This window comes from Camellia sinensis, chromosome 1, assembly GCF_055761805.1.
Source record: "Camellia sinensis isolate YWXY chromosome 1, ASM5576180v1, whole genome shotgun sequence".
Classification (NCBI taxonomy): Eukaryota; Viridiplantae; Streptophyta; class Magnoliopsida; order Ericales; family Theaceae; genus Camellia; species Camellia sinensis.
In genome coordinates this window covers 198,556,353-198,571,930 of record NC_138961.1, presented here as the reverse complement: position 1 = coordinate 198,571,930, position 15,578 = coordinate 198,556,353, and the positions used below count along the sequence as shown (strand labels likewise).

Sequence of the window (15,578 nt, the reverse complement as noted above, 5' to 3'; positions counted from 1 at the left end):
TAGCAGAGTTAGGTAAGACGTAAGAGATGAGTATTTTGCATAGTGACAGTCAAAGTGCTATTCATCTTGTAAAGAATTCGGCTTTTTATTCTAGGACGAAACACATTTAGTTGCGATACCATTTCATTCATTCACTTGTAGATGATGGAGTATTGTCTCTTGAGAAGATCCAAGGCAATAAGAATCCAATAGATATGTTGACCAAGATAGTCACCATTGACAAACTGACGTTGTGTGCAATTTCAGTTGGCCTTCAAGATTGATGAAGGAAGATTGAGTTGTTGCGGCGTTCCTCTATGTGATGAAGATGATGGAGAGCTTGTGTTATCAGGTTCCAAGTGGAAGATTGTTGGGTCGGTGGATCCTGATAAGTACTGTTTACTCAACCCTACTGTTCACTCAAACACTAGATCCAATGGGGGGTTTAGATACTTTTGTAATTCTCATGTGCTTCCGTATAACCCTAATTCTATACTTATAAATATATGAGGGGGCGCCTCTTTTAGGTTAAGAGAGAGTTGTATTTTTCTAATCATAGTGAAAACTACAGTAGCCGTGGACGTAACCCTATTTTGGGGTGAACCATGCATATTCTTATGTTCTTGTGTGTATAATTTGTTTGATTCGTTAATTTCTTTCTTTTTTATCATTTCATATTTCACCGATCTTGGTTAGGAATGGTCAATTCTTAACAACTTCATTCATCCTATTCATAAATTAAATTTTTCTCTAAAAAGATGTGTACAATTTTTTTTATTATTTTAAAACTATTCATTTGTTATTAAAAAATGTGTTTTTATAGTAATTAGTTTTTAATATGAGGGATTTGTTTTGTATTTTATAAAGGTTAACCAACATTATTAAAATTAAAAAAAAAATTAAATTACACAACAAACCTCCTTTATAGAAATTATTCGCCTTTGCATTTAGGAAGACATTAGTCTAATGATCATCAGTGATTATGAAATTATAGTTTTGTTTTTGAAAGTAGGAATCTAATTTTTTTTTTTTTATTTTTTGGGTTTTGTTTTGACAAACGTACAGAAACGGATGTGATTTAAATAAGTCGATCAACTAATAAATTGTCTCTTTTTTTTATGTTCCAAAAATTAACGGTTGAGATCGTCCCGTACGTTGAACAAACCCACAGACCAGCACTGGGCCTTCTGTAGGCCTCAAAAACCCATCTAAACCATGGATGGAGCCCATTATATTATGTTTGTAGGGGTAGGGGTTTGTCTCTGAGAGGATCAATGGCGGAGGAGAACCCTAGATCGAGAGGTACTGTGAGGTGGTTTAACGACCAGAAGGGCTTCGGCTTCATCCGGCCCGATGACGAAGGCGAAGATCTCTTCGTTCATCAATCAGCCATCATATCGGACGGCTTTCGAACCCTTCAAGAAGGTCAGGCCGTTGAGTTCCTGATCGCCTTGGAGAATGATCGCACAAAAGCCATTCAAGTCACCGGTCCCAACGGATCTTCCCTTGAGAAGATCCGCAGAGATGATTTCAGAGGCGATCGCACTGACGCTTATGGTGTCCGCAGCGGCGGAGGGTATGGGTTCAATGGAGGATGGAGAGGCAGTGGAAGGGACGGTGGCGGCAATGCCTATCGCGGCGGTGGGTGTTACAACTGTGGGGAGGATGGCCACTTGGCTAGGGATTGTCCCCGGCAGGGGAGTAGCGCTGGTGGCGGCGGGGCTTGTTATAACTGCGGCGAGTTTGGGCATTTGGCAAGAGATTGTAATCGCGGCCGTGGCGGCGGCGGAGCCACTGGTGGTGGTGGGGGTTCCTGCTATAACTGTGGGGGGCAAGGGCACTTGGCCAGGGAGTGCCCTAGTGGAGGAAGTGGAGGCAGAAGTCGCGGTGGTTATGGAAGGTTCGGAAGTGGAGGCGGCGGCGGCGGTGGTGGTGGTGGAAGCAACTGCTACAACTGTGGGGAGCAAGGGCACTTCGCTAAAGAATGCCCTAACTCCGCAGGGCCTTGATAACTCATGGTGATATGAAAAGGATCTCTCTTTTTCTTCTTACCTTCTTTTGATAATCTGCTGTTTCTGTTCAGTTATTTGTTTTTGCTTTTGTTTAGTAGGTTATACATAGGATAGTCTCTGATTTTGGGTGTCATTCGGTTTGACGACGATCCACGGTTTGTGAATCAATTTTTCCAGTTGATACACATATATAGATGGTGGGTCGGTTACTGATCGAGGGTTTTGCTTCATTTTGGTATTGATAAACATGGTATAACTATACAGTTAGTAACTTCTCTTCCAAGTGTTTATATATTCAAGTTTATGTGACCTGATTGTTTAATCTTTCATCCAGGTGTGCATTTATGGCTTTGTTATTAATTAACCTTTAAGTGTATTTGTTTCAATGTAGGCCATGAATGCAAAATACAATCTGTTTGTTTAATGCTACTGCTTCAATTCTTAATTAAGATGTTCATTTATGGCGTTATTATTAATTAGCCTTTAAGTGTGCTTGTTTCAATGTAGGCTATGAATGCAAAATATATTTTGCCTTGTGATATATAACAGTTGTTGAGTTATTCAGTTTGGCTTGTGACATCAAGATCAAAATGGTCATCATTTGATTTTATAAGATTTTTCTTTCTTCAGTTAGTTATAAGATTTTATAGGATTTTTGCCCTACATATATGGTTATATATACATACTATGAAGCACGGATACTTCAAAAAGGGTGACGTATCCGTATCGGATACTTATCGGATACCGATACTCCTCGGATACTCACGGATACGTATCAGATACTTCTTAAAAGTATCGGATACTTCTTAATTAATTTTTTATTAATTTTGAAGTATCGGATACTTAATTTTGAAGTATCGGATACTCGAAGTTACATATTACTTATAATATTTTGTTTAGTTCTTTCATAAGAGGAATATAGTGAGAGTTAAAGTAATAGAATTTGTCAAATTGATATATCCTTGTTGCCTCTCTCACTTCTCTCTCGCTTTCTCACTCTCTCACGTTTCTTCTCTCTGCTCTCATTCTTTTTTTGGTGTTGGCATGTAAGGATGATGTTTAATTTGCATTTGCATTTGCATTTGCATTTGCTTTTGCTTTTAGTTTTGGATGTTTTATGAATGTTTGAGCACTTTTAGGTTAATAGGAATCCCTCTCTTTATTTATTAATTTACTTTAAGTTTTATTTTCATGCATATTACATTATTAAAATTATAAAAAAAAAAAAAAATTATTAATGTATCCCCGCTGTACCCGTATCATGCTTTTTCAAATTTTGACATATCGCCATATCCACATCCCCATCCCCATATCACCATATTCGTATCCGTGCTTCCTAGGCTATCATTGATGACTTAAAAAAGTATATTTGCTGAAATTTTTATTTAAGAATGGTTTTTTGGCTTTGGCCTTAGCTAAGGTCTTGTGATATTCACTGATGAAGGGGAACAAGTTGAAGCTATTGACCTTGAAGACTCTTAGTTTTGTAGGAATCTTTCTTCTTTATCAAGTTGTTTTTTGCTTTAAGTTTTATTTTTATGCATACTGCATTACTAAAAATTGTTAAAATAATATTTTTTACGAACGTATCCCTGCCGTACCCGTATCTTAGTTTTTCAAATTTTGTCGTATCGCCGTATCGTATCCGTATCCATATCCCGTATCCGTATCCGTGCTTCCTAATATACAAATATAGGGTGCCTTGGGAATTTGGCATTAGAAGTGGAGGATATCTTAATGATAGTACAGAGGCGGGTCTACCTGACTCCTGTTCCTGACCCAAACTTGAATTAGGTTTCATCTTTTTTTGTTGAACTGCCATTGTTCCGTTTAGGGTCCCAAAACCTGTCTCAATAGGGGCATGGTGGGTTTCTGCCTGTATATATAATAAGAAGTAATCATCATTGAAGTATTTACGTATTGATTACTAGAATAATTCATAACCTTGATGTTAATGCAAATCAATAAGAATATACTTCATGAATTAATTTCATGATATTTACCATCAGGCACATGCTTTCTCTGTCATATTTAAGATGTGTTATTATCCATGTCCTCTTTCATGGCATGATGGTTTCACCTCTATGAACTTCCCTTTTGGTAAGAGAGAGGTGATGTATGACTGAGGAAGAAAAAGAAATGTGGAAAATGCCTTATATAAGGAGAGGGAGGGGAAGAGGGAAGGGGATCAACAATTTTACCATTGTCTTTTCAGCTTATAAATATATACATTTGAAATATGGATAGGCATAACACAAGTTTGCAGTTGCAATGTTGGTAGATGTGATGCTAGAAATTGTTTGGTTTTAAATATGTTTAATTACCTTGAGTGTTAGCAGCTCAACTTCTGACCATTTTGTACTTTGGCAGTAATAGTAGTAATGATGTGTTTCATGCTCCTCCTCCCTCTACTCCCAGAACACCTGCCTCCCCTATCCATGTCCAATAACTATTCTTCAAGTTAAGAAGACCTTCACACTCTTGCATAGAGCTAAACCAGTTTAGACCCTGTGTATTCTAGTTTTTAGGTGCGTGAGAATTTTTATTACCTAGATTTGAACTTTATGTGCTTGTGATGGTGTAAAAATAGTGTGGAGGAAACCCAGTGGCAAGGGTAGAATGGGTTCCGGGACAAAGAAATGGTGGTGTTGGCAGCAATATTAGCACTTAGCAGTGCTGGTAGTAATTGAATTGGTGCGCCAAAAGGTGGTAGGCAGAGTAACTATGGTTGTCTTGGTTGTTCTTGTGGCAAGGTTAGCATCAAGTGGTGGCTTTGCCAACATAGGTTGAGTTGTAATTTCAATGTTTTCCTCTGCCCCTGCTTGGTGGTGCACCTAGTCTGCTAATCTGAGTTGTTTGGTGTTCCAAGGCAATGCCTCAACGCTTCTAGGATCCACATGGTCACATAGGTCCATGTGATCATGTGGCTCTAGATGCCTTATATAAATTTTCCTGCTAATCAGGGGTCTAAGCAATTAAAGATGCTGTGGCGTGGAACTGTGGATGCTGTATTGATGTGGAGGTAAGTTCTTGGGTCTTGAATCAGTTCATTATCTGATTAAGTTCTGCCAATTATTTTTCTTGTTCTTGCTATAAATGTCTTTGAATTAAAGCTTTAGTTACGATTCTAAACCAAACCGTTATATATTTATATATTATTTTTTAAATAATTTTGTATGTAAAAATATTATCTAAACCAAACCATTATATATTTATATATTATTTTTAAAAATATTTTTGTATGTAAAATTATTAATATAGAAGTTACTAGTGAGATTTGAACACTAGTCTTGATTGTTAGTAGGGAAATATTAGGAATACATAGGGTTATGTGCACAGAATGTATAATTCTCTCACATGAGGGTGAAGCCCGCCCTCATGTGAGAGGGTTGTGCGTTCTATGCACAACTTTCTGTGTTCCTAGCATTTCTCTTATTAATACGTTTACTATTGTAATATATATATATATATATATATGGAATGACTTGTCTCGAGTTGAAATTTTAATTGGATCGGACAGTTGAGGTCTCTGACCTGTAAAAATCATTAAACAGAAGATTCTGACCGGTAAGAGTCATTAAATGGAAGACTCTTACTGGTAAGAGGTCTTTGAAAAAATTTAATTGGCTATGTTTTCATCGACTTCTACTGGTAAGAGACCTCCGTTTAATAATTTTTACCGGTATGAAACCTCAATTGTTTGGTCTACTTGAAAGTTCAACTGTAGATAAGCCAAATCCATATATATATATATATATATATATCATATTTCTTGTTATATAAAATTTCTAAAACTGAATTAAACTAGTTTTTATGTTTCAATTCTGGTCCGATTACATAAGTTTAATAGTTCAATTACAATTTTAATTTTTTTTGAAATCATTGGGACCAGTTCAGTTCGTTGGTTTATTTTAAAATTGGACCTTCGTTGGTTTATTTTAAAATTGTACCAATCCGATCTATGAACACTCCTATTGAGTGGAGTAATGTTAGAGACTTCAAAAATTCTATCAAAATTTATACCAAATGTCTTAGGGACCCACACAATGTAGCTCTTATACTCATGTGAGACATTTGGTAGAATTTTTAGTAGAAATTTTGGGGTCTTTAGTATTTTTGTATTGATTATGTATTTCTAACCATAAATGCTGCTGGACTTAAATGTGGGATTAGGCTAAGAGTTATATGCCTCTTTCTAAGAGTTCATCTACTTGTTTTTTGAACTCTTGATAATTGTCAAGGAGGTCACAAGTATTACCCTGATTATTGCTAGCGAGTTTGCTAACTCTTAGCTTTCATCGGGCTTTTATCTTTTTCCCAGAGGTTTAAGGATTGATCTTCTAGATTCTTTGGAATTTTAAATTTTCTAAAGACATCTTTTGTTGAATTGTTACGATGAACATAAGATTTTGATAGTGTTGATTCAAAAATTTTGGTTGATAAATTTCAAGAAAATCAATTATTTTTATGGTTTATTTATTTAAATAATGGCGTTTAATTTCATGTATTTCTCCACCATGCTGTGTGCCTGAGCACTCTAATCTATTTATTGTTTAGATTTTAGCTTATTTGGGAGAAATCCCTCGTGAACTATTTCAAATATTTTGTAAAGTAGTATGGTTGCAATTTCTCTTGGGTTTCTTTTCTTCTTTTTTCTTTTTGTAAACCAAAATATATTACTTGAACTTGATTACATCAGTTGCTAGCTCATGCATTGGTTGAATTACATCTCTTCCAACCTTACTAATACATAAATAGTTAAAAAACTTGGAATAATATATGATATCATGAATAATAGTAGCAATAAGCCAAGTTGTCTCCTTGCCTTGCTTTTGAAGCATTCTAATCATAACTTGGCAATCCGTTTGAGCTGTGACACAGTTTATCCCCTCGTTTGCAGCCCATAGAACAGCTTCCAAGCATGCCTTTGTCTCAACCGCCAATGGAGTTTGGAGGGGATGTACCACTAGTGCAGTTTCATTGATCGTTTGGTTCGTGTTATCCAAACAAATCCATGCTAGCCCTGCACGTTAGTGAAATGATTTCCATGATCCATCAATGATGAGTGTCCATGACTCCACAGCGTTCCTGGGCTCCTGAATTTTCGGCAAAACACGTTAGATTTTTTATCCTCAACTGCGAACATATTATCGGTGTGTATAGATGATGCTTGAAGTGCATTATTAAAGACCAACACATAATGTCTCTGCTTCCTCGATTGTGCTTTCAATAGTTGGAAAATTCTAATTGAATACAACACTATTTCTTTGCAGTCATATAGCCCAAAGAATGGCCATTGAATGAATGATAACTTATCTTCCTTTACTTGTGCAACCCACTCCTTAAACCATCGGAAGAAAGACACCGGTGTTCCAATACTAAAATAAAGCCCCAACATAGGCCCTCTCCACACCCTTTGCAACCAATGACAATCAAAAAATACATGTGCTAAGGTGTTCCAATACTAAAATAAAGCCCCAACATAGGCCCTCTCCACACCCTTTGCAACCAATGACAATCAAAAAATACATGTTCTAATGTCTCATCGTTATTATTGCATTGAGCACACCAAGTATTTATAGGCACTTCTCGCTTCTTCAATTCCCATTGGATTGGAAGTATTCTATGGAGACATTTTCAGATGAATAAAGTCCATTTAGGAGTTAATTTTAAATGCCACAGTTTTTTCCATATCACTTGTTCCGATGTAGTCCTATAAAACAAAAGGTAATTTTGAATCAAGGCTTGTTTATAGTCAGATTTAACTGAATATTTCCTATCTTTAAGAGGACTCCAGACTAGCTTATCTTCACAAGGATGATTTGAAATGTGAACTGCTAAAATGTGCCTTATGCACTCTTCTGGAAAAAGAGATTTCTAGATAAAGGCTAAAATAAATTTATTTAGGAATCGGATTTCTAGATAAATCTACTTAGCCTTTTAATTTAGGCATTTTGGTGAAGCTTGAAAGGTTGCTCCAATAGACCAGATGGGTTTTTTTCCGCACCAATAAGAATTTTCTCATGTGATTACTTGTTTGTCATAACTTAAAAAAGTCAAAAATTTAAAAAGTTATTATTCTATTTAAGTCACATCACCTTATTTAAGTTACATTACCTCTCTATCACATCATTTCAAACTTAACCCATACGCAACCTATATTTCATAAAAAGTCAAAAAGTACACTTATTTAGATCATTCCAAACTAACTCGAGTTCTATCTACCTTTTTATTTTTAAGATACAAGCATTACACTATTTTTTAGGTACAAGCATCATATGGGGGCATGGAATAATTTTTCATTTTTTTAGTGGCTTCTACCCTACCTTTGTGTCAGTTTATATTCAAATATTTTTCAAATAATGACCCGGATCCCCTTTTCCCCCACCCCCTTGACCCCCTTTCAATATGATTGGCCGCCCACCACGTGTGTGTGGGGGTGGTGATTGGAAGGAGTCTCAATCATGACTCATATTTTTCAGTTGCATTTATCAGTGAATTTGAAGCTTCTTTTGGAGTGAAATTATTTGTGTTCCTATCAATAGGCTTATCGAATGATAATCTTGATGCCAAAAGACTCCGGTATGTTTCAGAAACTAGGGTAATAGGATTCACATTGTTTGTAGTGATATACAGGAGTGTTGGTTTTGATGTTTTCTCCAACTCCTTCCATGTTTGAAATGTTGGAGTTTATGGAGTTTGGTAGTACTAGACATGGCCTCGATCCAATGAGGGTTTTACAGGAGTGTTGGTTTTGATGTTTTCTCCAACTCCTTCCATGTTTGAAATGTTGGAGTTTATGGAGTTTGGTAGTACTAGACATGGCCTCGATCCAATAAGGGTTTTACGCGCGCGCGCGGGGGGAACCTCGATCAAATGATAATATTTTTATTTTATTACACGATAAAATGATAATATTTTTATTTTATTACACTTATTTAAAAAAAAAATAGATGATAGATATTTTTTATAAAATAGATCATATATTTTTTTAGAGACACATAATAAAATAAAAATATTATAATTATTAAATTATTTTAATTATTTTTATAAATTATATATACTGATAATCTTATAAAATGAATAATACAAATAATTAAAACGGTGTTTGTGGTGGGCTGCATGTCAAGTTCAAACCCTTTGGTATATCAAATCAAGAAGAATCTTGAATTGTATAGAGCAATGAACCAACCCCATAAGGGGTTAGGGCTAACAGCATAGTGCTCAGGGCTAACAGAATAGTGGTCCCTTCCTCTAAGCACATTTATGACCTGTGGAGGAGGCACGTTAGGATGTTACTGGGAAATTATTTAATATTTTTGAAATATTAGATGTTTAGATTCCTTAATTAATTATCATTTAATATGTCTTTTATATTTTTTAATTATTCAACATAATATTCCATCTATCTACATTTTTTACTAATCATAATGTTATGAAATATTACGAGTTTATACTCTGAGATTTTTAAATAATTACCTTGTTATCCTTGAGAAATTCTCAGGGAGTAAAGGGTGAATGCTATAAAAGATAACCCTCATTTTCTTAAAGAGTTATGTTAGGGATTTTAAATAAATTATCAAATATTCTAGCAAACGTCTCAAATGAGTGTAGGACTCACACAAATCACATGTGTGTGGGTCTCATATCCATATGAGAGATGTAGAACATTTAGTAATTTAATTGGGGTCTTGATATTTTCCTTTCTTAAAAGAATATTTAAAATTTCTTAAACTTTAATTTTTTTTGGATATCTATATTCTTTATATCTTTTCTGAATTCCGGATTTTAGCAATAAAATGACTTTCTGAATTCCTATCTGTTCTTTATATCTTTTAAAAAGTTTTGGTGGTTTTCTCAAATTCTTCATACAAAAGCCTTTTAATAAGATTGGTGCTTTTAGTTTTAAGAAGATAAATACAAGGTCGGTAGGATGTTTGTAGTTTTAGCCCAACGGTTTTGTTTGGGCGCCGTGATTTCAAGCCCACCATAGAGACAGAACTTATCGATTGCCACGTGGTGTGGAGGAGGTTAATAATGTGGTTGCTCACCTATGACTTTTTTTCTTTTTTTTTTTTCTTTGCAAAAGTTAGTTGTTAGATTAATATTTAATCTCTTCATCTAGTGCAAAACACTAATTATTTGCCTCCTTCTTACGGAGAGTTGAGCCCATGACCTCCTCTTAAGGATTAATACTATGTTTGAGAACTTAAGAAAGAAAAGAAAAGAAAAGAAAAGAAAAGATTACTTAAATTATAAAAGAAAATAAAATAAAAGAAACGATTGTGATTTCTCTTCTTTTTGTTTGGATAAGTAAGAAATAAAAGAAAAGAAATGATTGTGATTTCTCTCATTCTTGTTTGGTTAGATCTTATAAGAGAAAATAAAAGAAATTATTTTATGTTATATTACCAAAATAATCTTTTTATATTTCCAATCATTTTATTTCTTTTATTTTACAGTGACAAAATTAGTATTATGAAAATATTGGTTTCTTTTCTTTTCCAATCTCTTTACTTTTGGGAAGATTAAAAATGAAGGTTATAAGATAAATGAGTTTCTTTCCGTTCCTCTCAATTTTTCTCCACTTAAGCTATTCAAACAAGTAAGAGAAATACATATCTCTCTATTCCTTTTTTTTTCTTTCCAAATCACTCAATCTAAACATAGCGTAAGTTCTGAGGAAAGTCATAGTGACCAATTAGATTAGGGTTCTAGTTAGTTCTATGATAAGGTATATATTTTAGTGAATTTTGAATTTTATTATAAAAAAAATGTGTAAAAAATTAAGTAAAAAGTCAACTTTTTTGCAGTATTTTTTTGACGTTTTGACTAAAATATGATGTCAAAATATTTTTTTTAAAAATTCTCTCATATTAAATTTAAATTTTAAAGATTTTTCACATAAAAAATTAAGTTAACTAAATATAGTTATGCAGTTAGATTATATTTGTCTTAAATAAAATGGACAATACATATATTTTTTAGAATAAATTATTTATTTAAAAAAAAAATATGAGTAGATTATGTAACTACTCATATATAATAGACTTGATTTTTTTTTTTTTTGTATGAATAATATTTTTTAGTAAATTTTAAATTTAAACATTTTAAATCATGACAATCCTAACGTGAGTTTCATCTAAACGCACGACAATCCTAATGTGACTAAGGGCATGGGTCAAACCTAAAATTAAATTTCATCTATGCATTTTTTATTTTTTATTTTTTTTAAGGTATGATTTGTTGCAGTTTAGACTGATCTTATAGATTGATGTGGGATTTTACCTACCTTTTATTCCCCTGAGCTTAGAATAATGGTTGACATTAATTGAAGAAAAGAAAATGTGAAAATTACCTTTACCCCTACGGTTAGGTGCAATTTCAGTATAGTAGAGTGTAGACAAAAATGAAACTGTTCAGTTCTTTAATCAGACACAAGGGTTACACGAAGGAAATAAATTTATTTGGATAAATTATTTTCTTACCAAATTAAAATATAAAAAATTAAAAATAATTTTTAAAAAATGAAATAAGGAAACAAGGGTGCGTTTGTTTGGACGGATTGGATAAGGGGGATTGTAATCTATCGGACTATTAGTCTTGGGATACATTGTCCCGGGACTATTTAGTCGGACTAAATTTGTATCCTATATTTGTTTAGTCATGAGATTAGATGTCTGGATTGGACTATTTTTAGTTATCCAATGTTTGTTTGGGATATTATGGAGAATGATAAATACTCAAATGACTATTTTATCTTTTTCAATTATTTACTAAGTAATAGCAATATTAAACATAGCTTTAATATTTTAATTATTTTTAGCTAGATTAAATAAAAATTTATTTTATTTTATTTTTTGCACAATATTTTAATTATTTTAATTTATTATTTTCAATTAAATTAAATTTATAATTTATAGTTTATATTTTTTATTAAATATATAATTTTAAATTAACGACAATAAAAAATAATTTTATTTAATATATAAATTAAATTTTCAACAACACAAAAAAATTTAATTTATAAGGCCATAATTTATAATTTATTGTTTTAAAATAAATTTAATTTATAATTTATATTTTTTATTTAATATATAATTTTAAATTAACAACACTAAAAAAATAATTTAATTTTTTAACAACACTAAAAAAATTTAATTTATAAGACCATATTTTATAATTTATTATTTTTAATTAAATTTAATTTATAATTTAAAATTTTTATTTAATATATAATTTTAAATTAACAACGCTAAAAAAGTAATTGATAAATGTTCAAAAGACTATTTTATCATTTTCTAATTGTTTGCTAAGTAATAGCATAGAGGGTAAAATGAATATTTCACAAAATAATCCCATGAAAAACCAATCTCATGGTTTCTATCCCACCTCCTCCCATGGGATAGGATAGTCCCATATTTGTGGGACTAATAGTCCGAGAGACTAATAGTCCAGAGCAAAAAAAATGAAACAAACAATGGACTATAGTCCAATCCCACCCCTTGATCCTTCAAAACAAACACACCCCAAGGGCATTGTGGAAGCTAAAACTGGCACAAAATTGAATGGTTATTGGGTATTCTTGGAATACAATCACGTGATGCTTCAAGATGTTGTGATTGATAGAGAAGGTAAGACTTATAATTTTGTATAAAGTGATTGAAAAACATAAAAAATATATAATATATGATAATTAATCTTAAAATATGAACACACGACATGATGTTCCAAAACATTGAATAGTTTTTCCACAAAATTATGTGGAGTCTTAATGACATGGGTAAGCATATAAAGATTATAACCCACCATTTAGGGCTCAATACATATCTCAAATACTAGAGCCCAGCACTGCTGAAGCCCCATGTAGCAATAAGAACCAATGACATCAAGACACATGGCAAGAGAAGGGCAAACCACATCAGCAGACAAAGATTTGCAAAGTTATTGCCACGGCACATCGCCATTAATGAGGCCCCTTTACAGCATTTATTGTGATAACCCCTCTTCGTCGGGACGGCACGCCCTCACCCTGAACAAGAGAAGATACAGCATAGACTTTCGGCCAAGGTGACAGGCCAGAAGGGACAACGAAATGATTACCAGAGGATATAAGCAAACATTGAAGACAAGAAGAAGGTTAAGCTTTTCTATCTCTAATCTATCTCTACAATCCACTTCTTTTTCTAACTAGCTCGTCGGAGGGTTCGCTGGGGGACTCCCCGTTCCCTGTCGAACTCTTGTGCAGGTTCTCTGGTGGGCTTGATCACTCGGATACCGGTTAGAGAAGCGTAGATGAGTCTGACCCGTCCAAGTCTCTTGTAGTATCATCAGTTGGCGCTGTCTGTGGAAAATTCTTACTTCGCGCGCCAGTTGTGCTCATTGTCGCCAGAGGCCTTTCCCCAATAACCCCTTCCCTACCACCTGCCAAGGTGTATGGTCACGACTAGATCCATGGCTTCTCACCCCAATGTTCCCGATCATCAAGCCGACCCCCCCAATCCAAATAACCCACCACCGTATTTCACTGAACTCACCAACAGCATTAACCGCTTGGCCGAGCAAAACCATCTCCAAAGAAACCTTCCTATGCCTCCTCCATCACCTCCAACTATTCCCCCCAACCAAGAACGAGCCCCGAGCCACACTATCCTGCAGCCTAATCCACTTAACTTGGAAGGCTTACAACCCCCTCTCCCAGGTATAAACCTGCCACCTTGGGGCCCACAGCCATCGATCCCAGCACCGACCCCTTAAGGAGAGGCCAACAGCGTCCAGCCCCCGCTGCCCTCCGGTGGTGACAACATCCCTCTCTGGGACGCAGAACTCCGAGCCATGAAGCTCCAGCTCCAAGGGGTCATGCAGAACATACAGCATAAACCATCTACCACAGCCAACTCCCCATTTGTTGCTTCCATCAGGGACAAACCTCTACCCCCCAAGTTCAAAATGCCCACCATCGACTCTTTTGACGGTACGACGGACCCAATCGACCACTTGAAGACCTACAGAACCCTTATGATCCTCCATGCATTCCCTGATGAAATTATGTGTCGGGCTTTCCCCGTGACACTCAAGGGGTCAGCTCGACTTTGGTTTAGTCAGTTGCCGGCGGACTCTGTCTCCACCTTCTAGCACCTCAGTGACTCCTTCCTCAATCATTTCATTGGAGCTCAGCGCCAGCGACGTCCGACAATCCAACTCCTCAACATTCATCAGACCGAGGGGGAGTCGCTGCGCAGTTTCGTTACCCGCTTCAACACTGAAGCCTTGCAGGTAGCGAAAAATGATGACAAAGTCATCCTTACAGCTTTCATGGCCGGTCTGCGATCATCTGACTTCCTCTTCTCCCTCTCAAAAAACCCCCCGACCTCCATGGTAGCCCTACTCTCCAAAGCCCAAAAATACATGAACGCCGAAGATTCCCTAGCCGCTTGCCAAGACGCTGCAACCAAAAACCCCACCACCAGGGAGAAGAGAAAAGATTCTAACACCAGAAACACCCAATCCAATAACCGAACACCTTATTATACCGATTGACCCCCCCGAGCTGACCGGTCGATACCAGCCCGACCGCCCGGCCAGTTCGAGCAGTACACACCCCTCAATTCACCCATGAAACAAGTCCTTAATCAGATCCAGTGTGACTACTCCCTCAAATGGCCCCAACCATCACGGACTCCTTCCAATCGGAGAGACCAGTCCAAATACTGCCATTTTCACCAAGACCACAGCCATAACACCGAAGAGTGTGTTAACCTTAAAGATCAGGTCGAGGGCTTGATTCGTCAAGGTCGTCTTAGTCGATTCACGGAAACTCGCCCTCAATAGAGACAATGGACTGAATCCATCAGAAACAACCGCCGGCACACCCCTCTCGGACAACCAGTACAACCTAACCAAGGTCATGACCGTCCCCCACAGCAACCTCGGGCACAAGGTAACCCCGCCCCACCTGTTGGAGAAATCAGAGTTATTTCTGGCGGGCTTGCTTGTGGAGGACCATCTCGTTCGGCCCAGTGGGCAGAACTCAGAAAAATAAGGTAGGGCTCAGACAAAGAAGTTGCCATACTGGACCGACCCTCTAAACAGCCTAAGCAGTGGACCGAGCCTATCACCTTTACAGACGCCGACTGCACAGGCATCCGTTACCCCTATGACGACCCTCTCGTCATCTCCATCCTCCTCTCCAATTACAAGGTCAGACGGGTTCTCGTCGACAACGACAATTCTTCAGACATCATCTTCCTCAATTGCTTCTGCCAGCTCAAGATCGGAGAAAAAAGTCTGCCCCCTTTCCAAACCCCTTTGGTCGGTTTCACGGGCGACCGGATGACCTCCATTGGCTCCATCAATCTTCCCATCACAATCGGCGAGTACTTCGACAAACCACCAAGTTGTTCACCTTCCTTGTGGTCGACTGCCCCTCTGCCTACAACATCATCCTTGGCCGCACTGCCCTAAATGCTTTCCAAGCTATCACATCCACTTTCCACCTTGCCATCAAGTTCCCCACCAATCTTGGGGTCGGCACCGTGAGGGGAGAACAGACCGTGGCCAGAGAATGTAATGTTGCCTCACTTAAAG

At 36.2% G+C, this 15,578-nt stretch overlaps 1 protein-coding gene across 1 annotated transcript; it reads left to right on the top strand.

Moving 5' to 3' along the window:
• Positions 1-963: 963 nt before the first annotated feature.
• On the top strand, positions 964-2,415 carry LOC114316203 (uncharacterized). The gene has a single exon (XM_028262866.2). The coding sequence runs from the start codon at positions 1,254-1,256 to the stop codon at positions 1,986-1,988; it is 735 nt and encodes a 244-aa protein (XP_028118667.2). The 5' UTR covers positions 964-1,253; the 3' UTR covers positions 1,989-2,415.
• The last annotated feature ends 13,163 nt before the right edge of the window (positions 2,416-15,578 follow it).

Coding starts and splice junctions, on each gene's coding strand:
- LOC114316203 (XM_028262866.2), top strand. CDS start 1,254: ATGGCGGAGGAGAACCCTAGATCGAGAGGTACTGTGAGGTGGTTTAAC.